At 33.6% G+C, this 22,307-nt stretch overlaps 1 protein-coding gene across 5 annotated transcripts; it reads right to left on the bottom strand.

Moving 5' to 3' along the window:
- Window positions 1–36: 36 nt before the first annotated feature.
- Window positions 37–22,242, bottom strand: LOC139808338 (uncharacterized). 5 transcript variants are annotated; one of them, XM_071770241.1, is made up of 15 exons: window positions 21,748–22,239; window positions 19,686–19,837; window positions 18,775–18,982; window positions 12,582–15,038; window positions 11,356–11,450; window positions 10,914–11,043; window positions 10,721–10,824; window positions 10,256–10,433; window positions 9,654–9,897; window positions 9,389–9,566; window positions 9,173–9,299; window positions 8,831–9,004; window positions 8,438–8,520; window positions 8,110–8,148; window positions 7,510–7,651 (listed from the first exon to the last, which is right to left on the bottom strand). In XM_071770241.1, exons 4-14 carry the CDS (start codon window positions 14,781–14,783, stop codon window positions 8,127–8,129), a joined length of 3,537 nt encoding a protein of 1,178 aa, XP_071626342.1. In that variant the 5' UTR covers window positions 14,784–15,038; window positions 18,775–18,982; window positions 19,686–19,837; window positions 21,748–22,239; the 3' UTR covers window positions 7,510–7,651; window positions 8,110–8,126. The 5 variants fall into 5 exon arrangements, with proteins under 5 accessions (XP_071626318.1, XP_071626332.1, XP_071626325.1 ...); XM_071770217.1 differs by lacking the exon at window positions 8,110–8,148 and having other exon boundaries at window positions 37–7,651; window positions 21,748–22,238; XM_071770231.1 differs by lacking the exons at window positions 8,110–8,148; window positions 18,775–18,982 and having other exon boundaries at window positions 37–7,651; window positions 21,748–22,238.
- Window positions 22,243–22,307: the final 65 nt, after the last annotated feature.

Genomic DNA, 22,307 nt, shown 5'->3' with positions numbered 1-22,307 from the left:
CAGTATAATAGTATGCAATGCGTTTGTAACAAAGAATCTTAATGTACTCTGTTTATTAGAAAAAAAGAATATTTTACAAGAGGAAGAAAGAGGGTTACATCTTTGGACAGTTAACGAAGTTGTTTCGCTGCATAATGTATTTCGGCGTATATGTGTGTATATATATGACATTAAATTAAACTTTTACGATAAAAAAAACTTTACTAAAATCAGATACGATTGGCATTGCTCAATGGCGTTTAACAAGTTATGTAAAAAAGAAAACTAAGTTTTGTGATAGAGAAACGACTACAATTCTTTTTTTTTATAAAATAATTCTTTCATAGCATATAAAAATTTAGTCGAAAGTCGTACAAGCTTGCCAAAATCTTTAGCTGCTTTCACACTTATGAATATCTTGATTTGAAGGAACAGATGAATTAAATTTTCTTGACTATTTGTAGCAATGCGAACAAATATAACAAACAAATAATCCTTATTATTACATAGTGCTATATACATATAGCGCGCGAGTATACTTAAAGCTCCTGGCAAAAAGACATTTTACTAATCTACATTAACATTATTCTAATAAGCAAACTGTCAACAATTTATCAACAAATAGATAGATTCGAACGAAAATTGCAGCATCTGCATTCATATTAAATTTATGTTCCATTAACAAAATTTGCAAACGTAACATCATATATATTAACTGCAGAATCATATAGAATTTGTCAAACACAAAGATTTTGCTGGGTTTCTATGGCCAATCCTATGGTTCAACTGTATTGCAAATTTGTAAAATTTGTTCCTAATTGAAATTTGACTATAATATTTGCGGCGTGAGTTCGTATACGTGAAAAATCACTTTATCCTGATATGAGGAACAAATTTTGATATAAATTTTAATAAATTCAATAAGATATGCAACGAGGAGAGCCAGGAACTTTAACCACATGTTGGATGATTATGCACTTTTATATAAGTACAGTCGAATATCGCCGTGTCCTTGATCTTTAATGTTGAGACTAAACAAATCTTTCCAGTCTAAATTCCATTTCTCTTCAGCCGTCACATGTGCATCACCATCTAGTCACGTGTGCATAAAATGAAAATATTATTACACATATATTACATGAAAAATTTTGATTGAAAATATTTTCATTCTGCACACACATGCCAGAATAAAAGTAGGGACTGAGGAAAAGTTAATATATAATAAAGGAATTGTTTGATCCTACCGTATTGTAAAAATACAAAGATTTTGAAGATTAGTCAATTTTCCCAAGTTATTTGAGATTTAAGCATTTTTTCTATTCTAAGATTCTCTCTCAATTCCCATTTTTATTCTAATGGCACATGGGATAAATATTGTTCTCTCTTTTATTTTAATTGATTATATAGTTATGCATTGAAGCGGCAGGAAAGCAGCGCGAGAAGCGAAGTTTAGAAGAAATTGCTGAATTTGAGAAAACTTAAAATTTTAAGTTTTAGAACAGAGAGTTGTTTGCTGTAGTTGTTTGAACGGCAGAGCTGAGAGAAAGAGCTAATAGATTTTTTACATGGTACATTTTTACACGTATTTAAATGACATAATCCATTAAATAGATTTCTCTTTCTAACAAAACCGTACTGTGCAAAATTAAAACAAGATTATACGAATTAAATGTGCTCTTCACTCATTGTTATAGGATCACACAAAATCATTTTTTTCCATATTTACTACATACATATATACTTATATGTCCATTTCTATCAATGCAGATTAACTTTGTGATCTCGGTTTAACTTTTTATCTTTTTCTGGTAAGTTGAAAAAGTTAAACCGAGATTAAAGTTAATCTATATTGGTAGAAATGGGCATCAATTATCTAAGTGCATTCCAATAATTGCGCATACATTCGAGAATTGTTTACGCATCATGTACGTACATATACATACGTAAAACGAACAGTTTCTCGGCTTTCATTTCAGTGACGTTTCGAGACCGACATTTTTCGTTTTAATCAACACACGAATGCGATCCGCTTTAACGCATAAAAATATATCGTGCAAAACATATACAATTTGACAGCTTATCATCGGTACTCGATGAAATCTGAATTCTTAACAGATAAACGCAGTATATAAACTATCTGTCGTTACGTATCATTTCTCGTAATAATGACATAAATAACAAGCACAATAATATATTTAATCCTTAGACAACAAGTCAATTCTAAGATTATCAATTGAATCAAATACATCTACTAGAGTAATGAACATTACATACGCTTCGTAACTCTGTACGTTAGGTCCATCCCGAGAAACGAGAAAAGATACTTTAGACTCGATTCAACTGTTCGGGTTATTCTGGTTTATCGCGTGGTACATATTGAATCGGATAAAAATATATATATAATTTTCAACTCATCTCAGAGGTATAAAGATACATACATTGCAATCCAATGGTCTTTGCAATTGGAAGAAAGTTTCGTAGAAAGCTGGTAGCATGAATTTATATACAGCACAAATATGCTATAGAAATGGTGTAAGAATATTTCGTTGGAAGATTATAATGTTGCTGCAACGATTAAAATAATATTGAAAGCCTTGTCTGAAATGTTTCAGTGTGATCTCGTAGTAACGTTAAGTGGAATTAACAGTAATATGAATTTCAAGTTTCCAATTTTGACGGACAAATTCGGAAAATATAATTGCGCAATTAGTGGAGGCAATCTATTCGAGATTCTTTTTTCTATTTTTGATCATTATCGTACACACTAGCATATAAGATTGTATTCATTATATTTTACAAATGTTGCATTGTATAATATTTTTGTTTATAAAATACTGCGATATTCAATCCTACGCTTTCATAATTTCGCGTTTCAGCAGCATTACAATATTGCAACGATGTGGCTGAAAACAGATACCGCGATACTGCCTATGGGGAGTGGTCGAGAACGTCTTAAAATAGCCAAAAATTGGAAGCTTTAAATGCGCGCGTGGTCGTCAATGTTGTCGCAAAATTTTAATTTTTGGTTTATGTTTAAGTACTACTTGCAATATGCTACGATTAACGAAATATCGAAACTTCACTGATTTGTCGGAAGAATAATAATTATTGAATAAACGTTTTGGCATGACCCACGCGTGCATAATTGTTCACTCTTCATTTTTTACAATTTATTATTTAAATAAATTAATAACACCATAGTATACATATATTCATTTAGTCCATTAAGAGAACAAGAAAACATTTCGTTTCTTTGGCTTATAGATGTAATATTTTTTTTATAAAGATATTTAAGATATTTAAGATAAAACGGTATGATATAACGATACAATATAATATTTAGCAATAAAAAAACTTTAAGATATAATCCTTAAAATAACAAAAACAATGAAGAAAACTAATCATAAATATTACAATATTATTAATCTCTTTTTTCTTTAACGTAAAGGTCTTACTAACGATTTTTATACGTTATTTCGTGTTTATGAACTTAAAATATCGTCATGTGTCAGAGATCATTTGCACGCCGGTTAATCTTGTTACTAAAGCTATATGGGACATTTTCTGTAAAGCGTTGATACTCGTGTATGAATAGTTTGAACACTTGACTCTGAGATAAAAAGAAAATCAGAGTCGAGAATATACATTGTATATAATAAAATGTAACAAACTAATATTATTTTATTATAATATTCGTTTCTATATGAACTTATAAAATAGATATATGCATTATATAACACTCTGTTTTACGCAAATATTCTAACTGACTTTCGGTTAATCACTGGAAGAAGATCTACTATTTAACTTAAATCGGACATATGCACAGTTACGACATTTTACATAAAACATATAAAATTGAAGACATAAAATTTCATTTTTACATGTAGACGTTCGTTCACTTTTAATTGTAATTAAGCACATGACTAGGAAACAAAAGCATTTTATAATCATCATTCTGTTGTTAAATATATAGAAATTGTCATACAATAGCTCGGTATATAGCTACACAATAGGATAGAATATAATACAATACAAAACAACCAAAAAGACTGATTCCTGCGATAATAATTCGGAAAAGTAGCAAAATATTTTTTTATGTAAAAAGTCACTTTCGAGACAATCGTATTTGAAAATACATCAAGTACGTGCAGTTGAATACTATTTGACTAATGTATCTATCTAGTACTTATTCTTATTCGGTTAGTGCTTGTAAACATCGATATGATGTAGTATAATTTATTTCCCCCATTCTACCATCTCATTTAATTCTCTATCGAGTTATCACAGTGACATGCAATATGAGACAGAGAGAGAGAGAAAGAGACAAAGAGAGAAGGAAAAATAGAGAGAGAGAGAGAGAGAGAGAGAGAGAGAGAGAGAGAAAGAATATAAAAAATATGTTGCGTGCATTGGAAGTTTGTGGTGGTGATATTTCTACTATAAGTAAATACTACAAAGAACAATTTTCCAATCGCTATCATTCAGTTATACTAACGAAGAGTAGAATAAATGCAATTTTAAATATAATTTTTTTCTTATCATGTCAACAATAATACATAAATAAAACACACACAACACACACACAGATACACAAACATTAAAGCTGTATTGTTTCCAATCATGCCACTACATATTTTCAAATGCTAACGCAAATAGGAATAACGACGAGTAATAGATACATTAGCCAAGTCATCCGCACGTATACTTGACAAATTTTCATTTAAAAAATTAATTTTTTACGAAAGTAATATTTAAATTTTTTTCAAATGAACATTTTTTCTTATTTTTATATTAATCCTCCTTCTATTCTTTTAGATTGATCGTGAAATAAATTACTCTCTTTCTCTCCTTGTGTATTGTGTATGAATGCGTGTATGTATGTATGTGTGTGTACGTATCACACCTTTTTATAAACATATTTTAGCTATTACTGACAAATCTGAATACAATATGAAAAAAAATTTATAGGAAAATAATCAATTTCTTTTTCTCTCTAACGCTGCAGGGTTATACTGTATACGCTGATTGCTTTAATTAATTGAAAATGTTTACGCGATATAACAATAAATGAATATCCCTTTTCCTGTACGGGACATTTTCATTCATTACAGCTTTATAGGATTTTTCTTTTTTAAAAGATATTTTATTGTACAAAATAGTTTATTACCCTCTCTCTCTTTCTTTCTCTGTGCGATTTTATCAATTTTTTTTTGTATATGCGTCCGCAATATGTGTATTTACAAAGTGCACGTCAATATTATTCCACTGAATATGTTATTAAGAAACTTATTGCAGTTAATTTGTACACAAGTGTTATTAGTTACAGATTTTTCCAGACTGATGTTGCAAACGCACAAGGGTATACAGACACTTTAGCTCAGTAAGATTTCTGCTACCGACTCTCGTCATAACAAAAAAAAATAAAATAAAATAAGAATCGACCATCTCGATATACTGTTTTATTTACAATCTGGCATATGCAATGTATGCTGAGCATATTTAACAGCACTCTACGTATCACATGATTGGGGCAGCAATGGTCAGACTCCTAGTGAACTACACATCCTTACAAATGTCCATGTATGTGTATGTGTATGTACATGTATAAAACTTATATATTAATATATTAATTATATATATAATTCGTATATATTATTAACATACATATATATGCTATATAATATATACTTATATTATATATTATGTATATTATTATATATATAATTTATATATATAAATTATTTCGTTATCTATATAATCTATTTGTACTATACGCAATTATGTATATCCTGTATTAGATATAATCGCTTTTAACATACGAAATGATGCACATTCGGGATACACATCGCGCCTAAATTATTCGTATATCATGACTCAGAACTCTGCGTTTAATATAAAACATTAAACGTAAAGAGAGAAATTAACAAGAACAAACACAATATCAATTTAGCTAATAAAAATGGAGTTTTGTATTTTTATGATATGAGTGTTATGTGATATTACTATTCAAATTGAAGGAACATATTTCTAATATAAAATAAAGTAGAAAATTCCTATAAACACGATTATCTATCTACGAGTGTTTAAAGTTTATTAATGACCCGGATAGCCAAATCTGTCGAGAACAGATTTTTAAAGTGTCTGCTGCAAATTTTATAGGATATTTTTTTATTTTAATCTACATCAGAAACATGCTCCTTCAGTTTGTACAGCATGTTATGTAACATCCTTGTATATGACTTGGTACGTTAAAATATACCTCGATCGAAGCATATATTTGTTTGTGTGTTTATGTGTATGTGTGTGTGTAACTTAATAAACAAATATACTAGTAAAGAAATATCGCATTTGAATAAAAAGAGGTGTCGTCAACGTTACATATTTCTCTAAAAGATTATCGAAGAGTACAAGTCCAAGATATAAACAATGAGAAAAAAAAAAAGATATCGGGCCTGTCGCAGTAGAGAGAGTTCAAAGACAATGCATGCAGAAAAAGCTATGTCAATCAACAAATGCTAGTTCAGTAACTTTGTAACATCAGTTCTATTATTTCTGAATGTAACTCGGTTATTTCTTTCAGTTGGGAGCTCAGCTAATTATAATCAGACTGTGTATCACACGCTCCAAATTTATTAAAGACGCTATTAATTAATCTTATAAATTAATTTTCAAAGCATCTTTTGGCAAATTGCTGTCAAGATTGAAGCGATGACATGTGTTTAGCGTCATATACTCGCGTTATCGTTACCGCAACGAACATTTACGAGTACTTACGTGTATTTACGAGTGCCATATAATATTCGACGATTGCAAAAATTGGAATGAATAAATATTTGTCGGACTTTCAGACATTCCTGTGATACAGCACTTTTCGTGGTAGCGCCATTGCTAGCAAAGATTATATTATTAGCGGTTTCTACCGCAAAACTACTCCGCGTGACTTATCTTGACAAACGCGAGCGTTGATATTATTGCAGATTCTTGATCGTGATACCGCAGTAATACAGCTGGAGGATTATTGGCTTACTGGCTCATCGGCCATTAAATATACACAATTTCATTGGCGTCGATGACATGTTATTGTGTCGCTGATAGCAAAGCGGTCATCAGCTGGAGATAGTTACGAAGAAGCGCGATGCCCAATTAGTCCAATGCAAGCGTCACTCCTTTCAAATGTAAATTGTCCTTGTTCGTACGCAGGATTATTTTAAGAATGTCGTGCAAGACAGTTATTTAGAGTTTAGACGTTGAGGAAGACGTCTTCTTCTCACGGCGATAACGGCAGTTCTTTGATAGAGGATTAATTACTTGAATGATATCCTAGGAAGATCCACTTGTGTAAAATCGGAAGCTGTCTATCTTGAGATATACGACACGTTGCAGCACTCTGTGATTGTGACGGAAGAAAATCGGAACAAGAACAAAATTATCCGACAATTTTTATCCTTTTCCTCCAGCTATATATCGTGTTTGTCAATCAGTGTATTTGTCAATTAGTTAATTATCGCTGTCAGCGTAATCATCAGTATCGGTATCGCCGCTATCATCATGTTTCGACTGTTGCATATGAATGTCCAATGAATTCATTAATGAATTCGAATCGCTGGCTATATCCGAGTTGTCTATTAGAATGTCACTTGGCGATAATTTCCATGATACAACATTGTGCAACCTACGAGCAAGCATAATCCTAAATTACATATCAAAAATATATCTTTATATTTCTAAAAAAAATTATCTTTTCAAGCGTATAATTATTTTAAAAATTGTCATATTTTTCATAGAGTATTAGAAACGATTATAAAAGCCAACGTGCTAAAAACTTCGTAAAACCATAAATATTAATGCCTATCTAATAATGTATAGAATTAATTAATAAGAATTAATAAAAATCCATAGCTAATCAAAATTACTATGTACGTGTCAAAAATATTAAAATAGTTACAATGTAAATTGTACTATACTAACTCGGAGAAAAAATATCATCTCGGGGAAAAAAATAAAACTTGCAAAATATATTTTGCTAGCTAAACCATGAGATAAATATGAAAAAAGCTGAACATTAATTTAGTATGTTAATTTATATAAATACGTGCATCTTTTCACCATGCTATTTTATACTTTACTTACTGAGCTGTAGATGATGGTTACATTTCATCATCACACAGCCTGCAAGAAACGTATTATTATCATTACGATCATGGTGGAAAGGAAGAATGTTGTTAGTTGGAATTCGTAGTGTAAGAATTTACCTACGACCTACAACGCATGCAGTAGGCGCGAATCAATACCGGAATCGTATATAATATGTAATTTGATACAATATCGATAATGTGAGATATTACAATAATCAATTGATCAGATATTATGCATCAAGTGTAAAATTCAATCACGATGCGCGATTTAAAATCTAACGGTTGATTTATAATTTTGTTTAAAACTCCTAAATGATACTTACATTTGTTCTTGTTGTTCATTGCCACTTTCTTCGGCAACCAATAATTCATATTCCTCTGCAGCAAATCGATCCCAATCCGAGAGCTACAACAAAAAATATATCTGTGATATTTATATTAACAAAAATATATATATTATTTAAAAAATATTTCTGTAATAAAAAAATTACGCATTTCCCGATTCGTTCCATTTGCCTGAGAAAATTTCTTTATAAATGTTTTAAATTTAATAAGAATTAACACACAAATCATAGAAAGTCCAGAAAATATAATCTTACCACAATATAATCATGATATTCAAACTGCTTAAAGATTGAAACAAAAATAATATGTTCAACGTAGTGCAACACTAAAATAAAATTTTAGAAAATAATGAGATAAACACGATTACGTACTTCGTGACCATCAGCATCATGATCTCTTGTCGAGGCAAATGGATCCCTCTGTTCGTGATCTAGATACTTTTCCAGATTGAAGAAAGTGTCAAAGAAGATGGATGTCGTTTTGCATTTCTTCAAGTCGTTCAACGATATCTTGCCTGGTATCACCGGATGAATCATATCCAACATCTGTAACATGTTGCGTTTTTTTGAGTATTTTTGCATTTCCTTTTCGCGCTTTATTCAATTTATACTCTTTAGTGTTATTTCAAAAACTCAATATTAAAAATTTATGGAGCTATGGGAAATTTTTCTAGAAACTAACAAATGGAAAAACTCATATAATTTTGGTGTTACCTGACAAAGACAATCTTCGAAAGGCAATGTTTCCAGGCCAATCGCTTCCATTCGACGTAACTGCTCTTCATAGAAGTATTCCAGTTCGTACATCGACAAGTAACCATCGCCATCGAGATCCATACATCTATCGATGAAAAATTATAACGTATACTAAAAGGCAAACGGTAAAATGTAAGTTCTATTGATCTCCTACGACTGACGCAAAATAATTACCTAAACCAATATTCAATGGCAGTTGGATGATTTTTGTCTTCCTCGCTAAGAAGGAACCACACAAACTCCGTGTAACTCATCTTGTCCTCTGGTTGTTGCGAGTTGTTATTATTTTTTGCTTTACCACCTCTCGTCACAGCACCGCTAAATATCCTTTCGATCATTCGAGTAGATAACGCTGAAGATAATTCAACAAACCAATTTGAAGAAAAAATCAACTAAAGATCGCATATTACATATTTAATTGAGAAACATATTCTCTCACCATGATCATTGTGTCTCGTTAGATCTATTTTATCTATGAAGAGATCATGATCGCGATCCAACTCCCAGAATTTGCAATATATCACATAAAAGTGTTCGTAGCTGAAGTATGCCGTAACTTGATTAATATCCTCTTCGTGCTCAAGCACGATGATCACTGCTAATAGATTACTTCGCCTTAATTCGGCAATTGAAATTTTACCGCTCCAACTTCGATTCACGCAATAAAATATCCTAGCGATTACCTGCAATTATTTCATAAATATCTGTAAACGATTAGTTTCGTAACTTAAATGCAAAAGATTTAATTATTAGTTGTGACTAAATTATTGTCTCAAAAATAAAAATAATTTAAAAATTCAAAAATTATTTAAATCTAAATTTTTGAACAAAATATGTAGAATAATTTTAAAATTAGATTTAATTATAATAAATTTTTATCCCTGTCAAAAGAGTGCATTGAAAAGAGCAATTCAGGAGGACGTTAAACAAAAATTCTACAAATCTATCATGTTCGTACGATATTTATCTAGCTGATCGCAATTTGATTTTAATAGAAAAAAATTTTCAATAAATAAGAAATAAGAGTTATTTCGTACAAACCGTGTGTACATAGCGGGAATGAAATTCCGTGGCTTCCTTTAAAAATGTCAGTCCTGGATGCGTTTCTACTACGTCTTGTACGAGTGGGATCAAGTCCTCCGGGAGTATACTATTTCGAAGTCCTCGAGTGACAATATTGATAAATTTACTAGCTGTATCGTGATGGGTAGCTGTTAATCTGTAAGGATAAATACAAAATCTGTTTATTGCTTGATCCAATGTCCCTTTCAATATTTTCACTGCCATGTCACTCATATAACTGAATAACGCGTTAATCTCCGCAAGGGTGACGATTCCCATTTGCGAGTGGCGGTTTTATTTATTCAATTACGAATTATTTTACTAAGCATTTAAGATATAAAAAAAATAATAAAATATTAAAATAATGCATTAAATTAAAAATAGAATTATTTACTTTTACTGCATGTATATTCTTAATAAAAAATATAGATTGCGATATCTTACTCTTTCCAAAATTCTAGAAAGACATTCATCTCGACAAATCCTTTTTGCTCACCGCCTGCTGCCAGGAAAAGTGGTATTTTCCAATACAATGGTAAGTCGCAAGCCTACACAGTAACGAAAAAAATTCAATACAAAAGAATCGCTAAAAATAATGATGGAGAAACATTGTTTCAATTAAAGTATAAATTCTGACCTTCGTGATGGTATGAAATTGTGCACGAGAAGCGCGACAATTCGGTAAACTTTGAAAGGCCGCAGTAATCTTTGAAATAATTGTCTCTATTTGTGAGAGAGGAAGTGGCTTTCCTCCTGGGAAGTAAAATCTGCAAAAGAGATAGCATTATTTTAAAATTAGTCAAATAGAAGATTTATTGGCATCGAGAGATACAACCGTGTCTCTCGCATCGATTTCTAAATAATTATATTACATTAAAAAATATTTTAATTAAATTGAAAATAAAGTAATGTAAATTTTCAAGTTTTTAATGTCTCGTCATTGTGTTTATATGTATAGTAGAACATTTATTAAAATATTTGTACAAAATTTGTACAACAGATACATGCATTTAACATTTTCTTTATATAATTTTTGTTGAAAAAATTTTTTTTTTTTTTTTATGTTATTATATACGAACCTCGGTATAAGAACATTTCTATTGCCTTTCACCTGTCTTTGTAAAGTTGTATGTGGTGGTAGACTTTTTTGCTGAGTCTTTTCTTTCGAGTAAGTCTAGAAGAAGAGATGTGAGTTGAATTAAAAAAAAAAAAAAATTCGTTTCGGAAAAAAAATTCAATTAGAAATCTGTCCGTAAGAATACATCATCTCCGACCATAAACGTCAAATCGTATAAGAGAGCGCAACAAATTTTTCCTTTTGAAACGTACATTCTGCTAGTTCGTTACAACTCGTTGGTGTCGATCAAGGACACACCGACATCCTGTTACGAGACGTCGTAAGAAGATTTCGAAGAATGCAAAGAGGTGATCAATGCATTGCCGCACCTCGCAGCGCCAATGGTTACATCATGGTCATTATACGACTGCTCTCGCTCAGTTCGCACGATACTGCACGATAATATCAGCTAGTGATGAGCTCAAGATCAGATTGCTTCAAATACGACGATAATTTCGAATTTTAATTGTTAAATTTATTTTAAAATGTTATTCCCGTAATCAAATAGTTCCTGAGAGAGCCTTGGAAGTCATAAAAGTTTTAACAATCATAAATATTTAAAAAATTATTTTTTTTCTTATATAATTCAATTTACTCTCTATTTTATACATAGACAACAATTTTATTTAAAAAAATTTTAAACGTTTTAAATCTTATGTTTTAAGTACTTCTAATGAACAATTTTAAGTATTTTCTGTATTTTGAATAATATTCATATGAAGAGATTTATATTTTCATCATTAAACGTTTTCTAAATTCTTGTTAATATAATATTCGAAAAGTCATTGCTAAAAAACTCACGTATGAAAATTCTTCACGTATACAAAATATTGATAAGTAAATCTTATCCGAAAAAATGTTGTGTTCAACTTATATATTTATTAGCCGAGAAAACATTCTTTTTTCGTATATTTTATTTCATTTTCTTCATTTGATATATTGACACATGCAATTTACAGTAATCTTTTTTAAGAAAACCTCACACTTATATAGAGACATATATATAGTCATATTAAAATATACAATATTTTACTTTGCGCTTCTGTATTTAAAATAAATAGAATAGTGAGTTTGTAGTTCCAGTTCGTGTAAAGTGGGTTTTAATGTCATATCATTAATAACGTAAAACAATAAAATAAAAATGTTTCAACGAATCTCTTTAACAAGAATTAAAAATCGAAAAGTTACCTGAGCCTTATTTTGCACTTCGTGGCCACCTCTCCACGTATTGATGGCCGGTTGTCGTGGGCCACGTTTATCTAAAAGCAGCTCGCTCGGGCATTTCTCGAAGATGAGTACACGCTCGGCTACGGAGCCTCTGGTGAGGAACGGCCGGACGGGATTGTTACCCGTACCCGTCGCCGCGGCCGTCCTTATATGTTGCTTCTGTTGACTAGTCAATTCCGGATGGGGCACAGCCTGCTCTAAACGCGGTCGTGGGGAAGTGATTCTCGGCCCCCATCTGGATGTCACTGGGTCTTTGTCCGTGCTCTTAGTATCCTTATCCTTTCGTATCTCCATTTCAAACTTCGTTCTCGCGTTGGAGACCAATTGCTCCGTGGTGGAATTATTGTAGGGATTGTTGGAGGCTCGTTGCTCCTCGAGTCGCTGCTGGGTAGGCGGATTTTGTTGAGCAGCCTGGTATCTGACCTTGGCATAGTCAATCGTCGACATAGCGGACAGATCGTCCTTGCTGAGTGATTTCGTGTCGTTGGCTGATGCACCACCGTCAGGCCGATCGGTAGACACAGTGGCGGCAGTAACTGCATTGCCAATATTGGATATATTTGCGGTAGAACTAGAAGCCCCCGAGTTAGATACCATCGAGCTGTTCCCATGATAATTGTGTCCTCCGATGATAATCTGTTTGACCGGTTCAACCTTTGGTTTCTCTTGCTTAACGGCCGGTTTCTGTCTAGCGCGCAAACTTGCCATTGTCCTCTCGGGTTCTTCAGTGATTACAGCACCTGTTTTCAAAGCGTTTATCAGTCTTTCTTCCTCCCGCGCGACCTCGTCGAGGTACGCGCACCGCGAGTTCATTCCTGTTATAACCGATCTCTTATCATCCTGCGCCGGCAATGTTTTCGCGACATCCTCTTGCTGAGGTGATTTAGCTGACGCGCGAGATACATCCGCGATTCTTTTGGCATCGTTTAATTTGTTCTTCAATGGCCAAGTTGTCAAACCTGAACCGGCCGACGAGTTAACGTTTAACGAATCAGCGGGCGATGATGCGATTAACGTACTGGTGGGCCTCTTTTGCTGAGCCGGTTTATTGGAAGATGTCAAATCGACTGGGAAAGTGGTTTCGATAGTCTCCAGGAAGACCTCGCGATGATGAGAGCCGGGCGTTTTCGCAGGGACCTGAGGTTTCACTATTTGTGACGGTTTGTTCAAAAACGATGAGGTAGGAGTCAGTAAGACACTCGTCAATTTCTTCGAGTTATCGGCAATTATATTATTCTTCGCGGCAGCTGTCTGTTGCTGTTGCGTGGAGTTTCTCTCGAATTTCTGCAGGGCAAATTGTATGGAAGACGGTAACTTGGATGGTGATCTCTGCTTAGAAGCGGCTATTCTAGCTTTGTCCTCTACTACAAAATTGTTGACTAGTTTCTCGAGATTGCCATTGTCTAGATTCGGCGTCTGGGTCAATATATCTACCGTTGTCGGGGAAGAATGCTCGAGCGACGGCGACGTCTTGCCGCCGATATTGTTTCCCGTCACAGCAGGTGAATTGCAGGGTGTCAACGCGCTGCCAAATTTGTCAGCGGCAGTCGTATTGCTGTGGCAAGTTAGAATCTCCGTTGGTGCCAATCCGCGACTCTTCCACGTCTGATAAATCGCCTCTGCGTGATCGCTGATCTGCTTGGCGATCGCGGCGATGTCCTCCTCGCCGGAAGCGGACGTGTCCGCGGGAAACTTTCGGCGTAGATCATGCTTGGCCGTGGCAGCCATATCATAGGAACGCTGCTCTTGTTGACGCAATTGCGGATGATGATCGAGCAGGAAATTCACTAGTCGACCGCTCAACTCGACGGACTGATCCAATACCAATTCGACTAGCTCGGGATTCTCTCGAACGGGCACGATGTTAATTGGAATCGCGTAACCGAAATGGGCTGTTTGACAGTTCACACGAACATATTCCGAACGTGACTCGTTCACCAAGCAGGCGTTCAAATTTGGACAGTGCACCGCTTTACTCGGACGTGAATCGACAATCGCTGATACGAAGAGATTGCGTCGTGTCGCGTAGACCTGGCAACCCCAGGACAACGACGACGACGGCGACGACGATAATGACGATTGATGCAGCTCCGCTACTTCGGCTGACAACAGGGATGAAGATGTTCTTGAGGATTGCTGAGATATTATTGTTACCGCTGGCATATCTCAGGCCGGTTGGCCCAAGAATTTCATTTTCCACAATCGCCACGTCGTTGTCATACAATTTTCTTTCACGTGACTCGTCATCACTTCTCCTTTTTCGTTCAGGTTCGCCTCTTGCTTTTTACTTTTGATTCTTCTTGTCACCGCATGTGATTATTATCATTTGAGATTATTTAATAGACTGACGATTAATAATATGGTTGAAATAATAGCCGAATTTAAGATGTGACCGGACTCGCATAGATGAGTAGTGATCTGAAAAAATATAAATATAACTTTAATATGTAAATGTTTAAGTAAAATAACTAAATGTAAAAAGTGGAAGAGTTAGCAACAAATTGACAAATATTTATATATTTTATTTCAAGATGGATAAAAATTACTATTCTTTTTTAAAATAAAAACAGTAGTTTTTAAAATATTTTAAAACGTGCTTTTTATAATATTTTACATATGCTATTACTAACAACATTAAAAACATACTTAAAATAAAAAATATGTTATTTTGAACATAAATGTAATATATAGAGTACCTATACAATACAGGGTGACTTACATTAGTTAACATGTGTGTCATAGATATCTTTGCTATTCGAAATAATAAAAAAAATTGAAGCATAAAATTTTGCGGTTTCAAGGGACACATAGTGACAATATTTTTGTTCAGTATGAATAAGTTTTGTATGAATGAATTTTCAAAACTACCGCGATTTTTTAAAATAAAACAATATAATTTTTCTTACATAATATGATTTCTCTAAGTTATTTTGTATAAAAAAGTACTAAGGTAAAAGTATTAAAAAATCAACAATTTACAAAATATTTCGTACTTTATTCTGCTACATTTATGAAATCTAAAATATCTCAATAAATATTAATAAAGTAAATATGATAAACTAAAATATTGACGAATTCTGCAGACTATGGTTTTAAGATTGTGTGAGAAAGAAGAAAAGTTAAAGGATGAGAATAACAGTTATTACGCGCCGCAACTCATATCTTAATATTATCTTATTATGATTTTTATTCTTAAATTCTTTTTACAAATGGTTTTCCCAAACAATAATGCCTATAATAAACTGATACCTTAATAAACCTTAATCCCACTACTTGTCTTTAACTCATGATTGATTTATTTTTTGTCCAAAACCCTTTCTTAAACTTCCGACCCACGATCGGCTAAAAAGATCAGTCCTAAATGGATTATTCCGTCATATACCGGCTTTTCTGTCTCTACCTCTTCTCCTGAGCACTAATCCCTACTTCCAATATTAGAACGCGTCAGGTTATCGATTATTGTTTCAACGAAAATTCTACCTGTTTCTTTTGAACGAAGAAATCCTTCTTGAACTGTAAAACAGTTCTCAGTCGCCCCTCGAAGCAAATACATCTTCGACTCACACCACTTGCTCTCCGCCAAATAAAGTTTTAGTAAGGAGATAATCGTCTACCTTATTTCATGAGAATATTATGTCGCATTTCGCACACAGCCCGCCCTTCGTAAAAAGAAAGTTAATGCTCACAGGACTGTTAATGAAGTTCGGAATTGGATCGACAAAATATGAATAAATAAGGCAAGAAAATGGATACGAGAAGGAAAACGAGTCTGGTGAAAGAAACAGATTAAAATGTCACGAGAAACATAATCAAGTTTTGAAATCAAAAGGGCCAAGAAGCAATAACAAAATTACAAAAATACAACGAAGACATTTGCATTTTATCCGAAACAAAAAAGAAGGATAAGAAAAGCGCAAAATATAGAAACTATACATTGTTCTTTAGTGAAAAAGGTAAAGATGATAGAGTAAAGTCTGAAATATATTAATTCACGAAAAATATAATTTACACATTGAATCTGTACAATACATATATTGCTGGTTAAAAGTTTGAAACCACATATAACATTTAAAAATATTCTAGTGAAATGTAACTTAAAAGTCCGAATCACATGCCTTACTCAATATATATTTTTTTAATTTAAAAGTAAGTAAGCATTATATGTATTTATTACAGTTGTGTTAAATTACATTAGTCTTTGTTCTTTTCATGTCTTTATCATTATTTAGTTTGATTTAGAACGATTTAACTACGTGCAAAAGTAGCAAATTGATATCGAAAACATAATTTCGGCAGCAAAATACCATAATTCCGCACACAAAATCATACAGTACGCTAAGAAAGGATTATTCGTAGAGATATTGCACATTGGCTGCGATAGTGTCGTTCTACGGGTCGACTACCGTTACTGACCCTAATAACCTCGTTGGCTGTTCTCGACGATCAATTAATTATGGCCTAATTGGCGTTAAAGGGCTGATATTGCGATAACAAACCAGCCGCGATTCGTTCCCTTGCTTAGCAACGATATCCGCACGTGAAACGAGAAAAATTATTGATAGCCATCGCACCATACAAGTACCGCGTCATTAATCGATAAAATATAGATAAAAAAAAATTTGCTTATATATATCCCCAGTAAAAATGAAGAAAAAGTACTGTAATCGTTCTTGTCTCAAACGGCGATAAGCCTCGATATACTTTCATTTATAAGATTTTATTTTTTTTTACTTAATGTATACGCTTCTCGTTTTATTTGCAATTTATTTTATCTGCAATATTTTTCGCATATCTTCCTTTCACATTCTATATTTTACCATAAATTTAATTCGCAACTTTACTTCGTACATTAAGGCCTTTCGGCTTCTGTTTTACGTATACGTTCGACCCTCTGCCATTCCCATGTAGCTTTATTTTGATCTATTCTTCATTAAGAAATAGATAATGACAACACAATTAAAAAGAAAAGGAAAGCATTGCGGAGGAAGACGGAGACGTGGACGACGATAGGTATGCCTGTCGGGCGGCTCCGTCGAGTGTCGTTCGTGCACGAGCAGTGCTAAGAATACCGCGGCCAGCCATATTTGGCAATGAGACCGCGTGACCACGGTATGTAACCCACAAGCATGGACACTGAAAGAGTCTTTCTTTTACTTTCCCATTTTGAAGGAAAAAAAGAATTTTGCGGCACGGCCAAAAAACTGGAGTAAAACTCCGTTCGCGCGCGAAGGCGGACAAAGGGACTACAATAATACAAGCTTCACCTGAAAAACAACGCGCATTTACGTTGGATTAAGATATTGCAAAATAATACTTGTTTCATTTTTATACAAATTGACATAAATTGATATTATTTTTACATCGTCTCATATCTGTGCGAGCATGTATGCGAGAGAAAAATCTCGTGCAAAATGATCCGATTTAAGTGGTAATAGACCTTTTAATTATATCACTCTCCTCGTTATTACGAATGATTAGAGAGGAAGTAATGCAATCTAAGGAAGCCCAAAGAGGATTAAGAACGCCGCGCCCATCTTTCAAATTCTAGGTCAGATCGAAAGGGTGTGGTAAGAGAATCAAATACTGAATGCAAAATGATTTATCGAAACAGCTATTTTAGCAATTTAGATTATCAAATTTTCAAGCGCATTATTTGCAAATACTTCACGAAAGAATATGCTTGTCGTTTTGTTCACTCATAGATAATCTCGTGTAAATTGTTTCTTACAACACAGTGTTACGCGGAATTTAAATGTATTAAATGTAATTAACTGTGACCAATATGAATTAAAATATTTCAGAGAGAATTAGAAACGTAATTCTGATCATAGCAACAAAATTGATTATTAAGAGCAGATATTCTAAAAAAAAGAAGCAAGAACGTGAAACTTTATGCAAATATTAGAGTGAATTTGGATCGATGAAACAGTTTCAAAGCTTCGATGTTTCGCATCAACGTGTACTCGCTATATGTCGATATCGTGTTTCATGTTCAATGTTGTAGTTATATAGTTCATAATGTATTATTAGGTTATCACTACAACCTCTTCTCTCTTTTGCAAAGGTTTCTCTCTGTGTGCGTATGTGTGTGATTTTCCTTTGAGAATAAATATAACTTGGTGTAATATCAATAAATTAAAAAATGTTAACAGACCTTTTGTCCTTATCGACAGTTATCCAATTGTCTCATTATCAGATTCCTGGTTAAGATATAGTGGGACTCCTTTGTTTTTAATCATTCAATCATTAGTTATTATTGCTTTCTGCGCGATATTCCACACTTCTCCAAAACAACGATTTATCTCGAGATGATAAAAAGCGCAATTTCTCTATTCTTTGTTTCCAAGAGCAACAACTGCGACCTGCAACTCAAGTCAAGACACATTATTCAAGTGTCCGATTTGTTTTTCTTTGAAATATGTTCAAGTCAGACTCCAAGAGATATATATTTTTGCTCGGCCTTAAGTTTGAGGAGTAAAACGTTTCTCGAAAATTGTATGGCTAAAATCTTTTTTCAGCAATATCTCTGAAACTATCTATTGAAAAATGTTTCAAATAAAATTTAATCGGTTTTTATCACAGAGTTAAATAGCACGAACAGCTTTGCAAAAATAGATGGAAAAGAAGGGATATTTTCGAAGAAACAAGAAACAAAACTTTTATCATTGCTGTTTAATTCTATGATCAAGAGTCTCGTGGCTAAGTCACGCAGCATCAATGAGACACGATAGTGTCTCGTGCTAAATCACACGCAGCAACAGCAAGACGGATCGTGTATCTATTCGTGAACGGTCCAGTTGCGAGTACCTGAGATTAATAAAAACAGCCAGGCCGATCAGGTTTTTAATAGGCCTAATCGATAGCTTGGGGTCTCAATTATATAAAGAAAGTGTGGTTCTATTGCACGCGTGCCCCGCACAAGCAGAGATATTTACGGATTTAAAGTCCTAATGTAAAAGTGTTATTTGCAAAATTTGGTCGTCGTCGTCATCGACAATGTACCGTTGCAATTTTCGACACAATGCGACCCTCTCGCAAGCGATTGAAAGAAATTGTTGAGAATACCTCCAGCGTTTCCATGACAACGTCTCTACCACATTTACGTCCATGTGTGTGAACTGCGAGGCAATGATATATCCTCCGAACACAAAAGAAAAAGTATATACGTGGTATACGTTTAGAGCTTCGGGCTTCGGCTAGCTTCGGCCAACTTGAAACTGTAAAGGAGAACAGACCATAATATATGATCTCTTTCTTTCGTACCATAATTCTTGTTGTTCCAAAAGCTGTTTTAGCCGGCTCGACTATTTAAATGCCAAATTTTGCGCGCTTTACCATGCGCTTTCACACGCAATACGTTTATAATATATTAAAATATTTACATACTCCGACCCATTCGCAAGAAATTAATTAACCATTGCACAAAGACCGGGTGCTAACTTCGCGTTACGCTAATATCCCCCCATTTTCGAAAAATACATATAGAAAACAAAAAGTAAATAACAAAATTAATGTTTTAAATCTGAATTTTCTGTTAATTTTTTTGCTCTAAAATACTGCAGAGCGTTGTTGACATTTTTTAATGGTTGTGGACGTACCAATACACTGTTGTAACTATACATATAAAAGCAAAAAATAGTCAAGAATAAGAAGTTAGCCCCATATAAAATTAATATGAATAATAATAAATTGCTTCTCAAATTAAATTGTAAAATATGTCACTTGGATTTATTACTCGCAAAATAAATTAAAAAATTATCGAAAATGCATAAAGCTATATGAGTAAAATATACTAAACAGATTAAATGCCATTTTCATATTAGTGTCTCTATTAATTTATTATGGTTCCGAATTTATTGCTCAATATTTAATTTAACAAAGTAAACTGATAATCGGCAAAGCAACTAATTTATTTAATAAAACGTATTCTTACACATAGCACTATAATACAATCACATAATCGGTTTATTATGTTGAACAGTAAATTCGATGATATTTTAAGAACAATAAATTTTAGAAATTAGAAAATGCTCGAATTTTTTAAATAATATAATTAATGTGTAAAAATTTTTCACATAATTTAAATTAAATTTATTAACTCGGACATTCAGCGATCTGAAAACAATATTTGGTAGTCACAACTTTGATACAGTAGACCCTATATATATTAATAATAAATACCTTTCTAATCCTTTGTAATCGACACACAAATTTCTTTTAAGAACTGAAAGTCCTAACAATATACTTAATTTTTATTTAAAAAGATTTCTCCAACACGTAACACGCTGTATAATTATAATCTAACAAAAATCATTAAACTACCCTCTTTGTAGCTTTAATCATAAACTTCTCAAAATTGTGACGTAATAGAGCAAATTTCTATTTTTCAGATAGTTACACTGGTCTAACCCTTGAACATATCAGTTATTAATTAACTATTAACCAAGTTATAATTAGCGACAACATGTGGATTTTCTTAAACATTTTTCGAGATCAGAACTCATATATTACAGTCCCATTGACACAATAATCTGTAATTCCAATGACAAGTTCAGCTTCTTTCATTTATTTTCAAATTTATAAATCTATTAGCCATAAAGGGAGAGAAAAATTTAACGAACGTTAGCACTAATAATGTGTGAGATAGTATGCCCTACTTGTTTCAGTGTTTACTGCAATACTTATATTCAACATTTTGAAAAACTTACTTTGAGAAACAATAAATGCTTCAAAGCAAGAGAGCACGAATGACACTTGTAGCTCTCTTTTCTAATTTTGGACTGCGAATTACTGGTATAAAAAATTCATTGTCACCCAAAAAAAGAATTGTAAGATAAGAAATCTAAATAGTTAATACAAGTTTCTGGCATAAACGATTACCTGAGGCGAAAAGAGAGCAGAGAAGGTGGAAGAAAGAGGGGAAGAAGAGGGCGAAAAGGGGATGGAAGGGGGAGAGGGGGAGAAAAGAAAAGAGGAAGGAGAGCGAGAGAGAGCCTAAACGTACGTGCGTGTGTGCGTGCGTAGTGGAGGGGGTACATATAGCGTGCATAGAATAGTAAAAAAGAAAAAAAAATGCAAGAATATAAAAGTTCGACAAGATAACACGGAATTAGAAGAAACCACGAACCTTGACGGCGCAGCAATTCTGCGGGCTACAAAGACGCGAGGCTGCTATCCACCCTTTCGCCTGTACATATTACATCCTGCGATCGTCTAACGCTGACAGAAAGGGGCATAAATAGTAACGCCGATCACTAGTGCGCGGAATTTCCTCCGACGCCGCTTCGCGTTCCAAATTACGCTGAACGTCACGCTTTGGAGGGTATACCATTATAGGCACATAATCGGACTACCTGAAACGCTTTAATGTACAGCCGAAACGCGACGGGACACAGGACACACACACTCGCGATTATTCCGCTACATCGCTTCGCACTCGTGCCATTCGCCGTTCACCGTGCCACACCGTTGCACCAAACCATATCGAACTGATGAAAAGCACGCTAATACAAGCCTACGAGCCTCCGATACCATAGACGTAATATAAATAGACCAAGCGACTTCCATTCCAACGATGCTTTGCCGAGGCCGAGGAAGACGGAGCTAAAGGGAGAGAAAGTGTTGGCGGTCATTTTGTCTCCCTCTCATTCGCGTCTGCGCAGTATGTGCGCATGCGCGCGTGTGCGA

Source organism: Temnothorax longispinosus, chromosome 1 (genome assembly GCF_030848805.1).
Source record: "Temnothorax longispinosus isolate EJ_2023e chromosome 1, Tlon_JGU_v1, whole genome shotgun sequence".
In the NCBI taxonomy this organism is placed as follows: domain Eukaryota; kingdom Metazoa; phylum Arthropoda; class Insecta; order Hymenoptera; family Formicidae; genus Temnothorax; species Temnothorax longispinosus.
The sequence above is the reverse complement of the archived record's forward strand: the minus strand, read 5'-3'. Positions and strand labels throughout refer to the sequence as shown.

Bases quoted from the DNA above. Each gene is read 5' to 3' on its own strand.
- LOC139808338 (XM_071770217.1), bottom strand. From the start codon at position 14,783: ATGCCAGCGGTAACAATAATATCTCAGCAATCCTCAAGAACATCTTCA. The intron at 10,825-10,913 runs GTCAGAATTTAT...GTTACTGTGTAG, and splicing joins AATTTCATACCATCACGAAG to GCTTGCGACTTACCATTGTA. The intron at 9,005-9,172 runs GTAACACCAAAA...AACATGTTACAG, and splicing joins TCGAAGATTGTCTTTGTCAG to ATGTTGGATATGATTCATCC.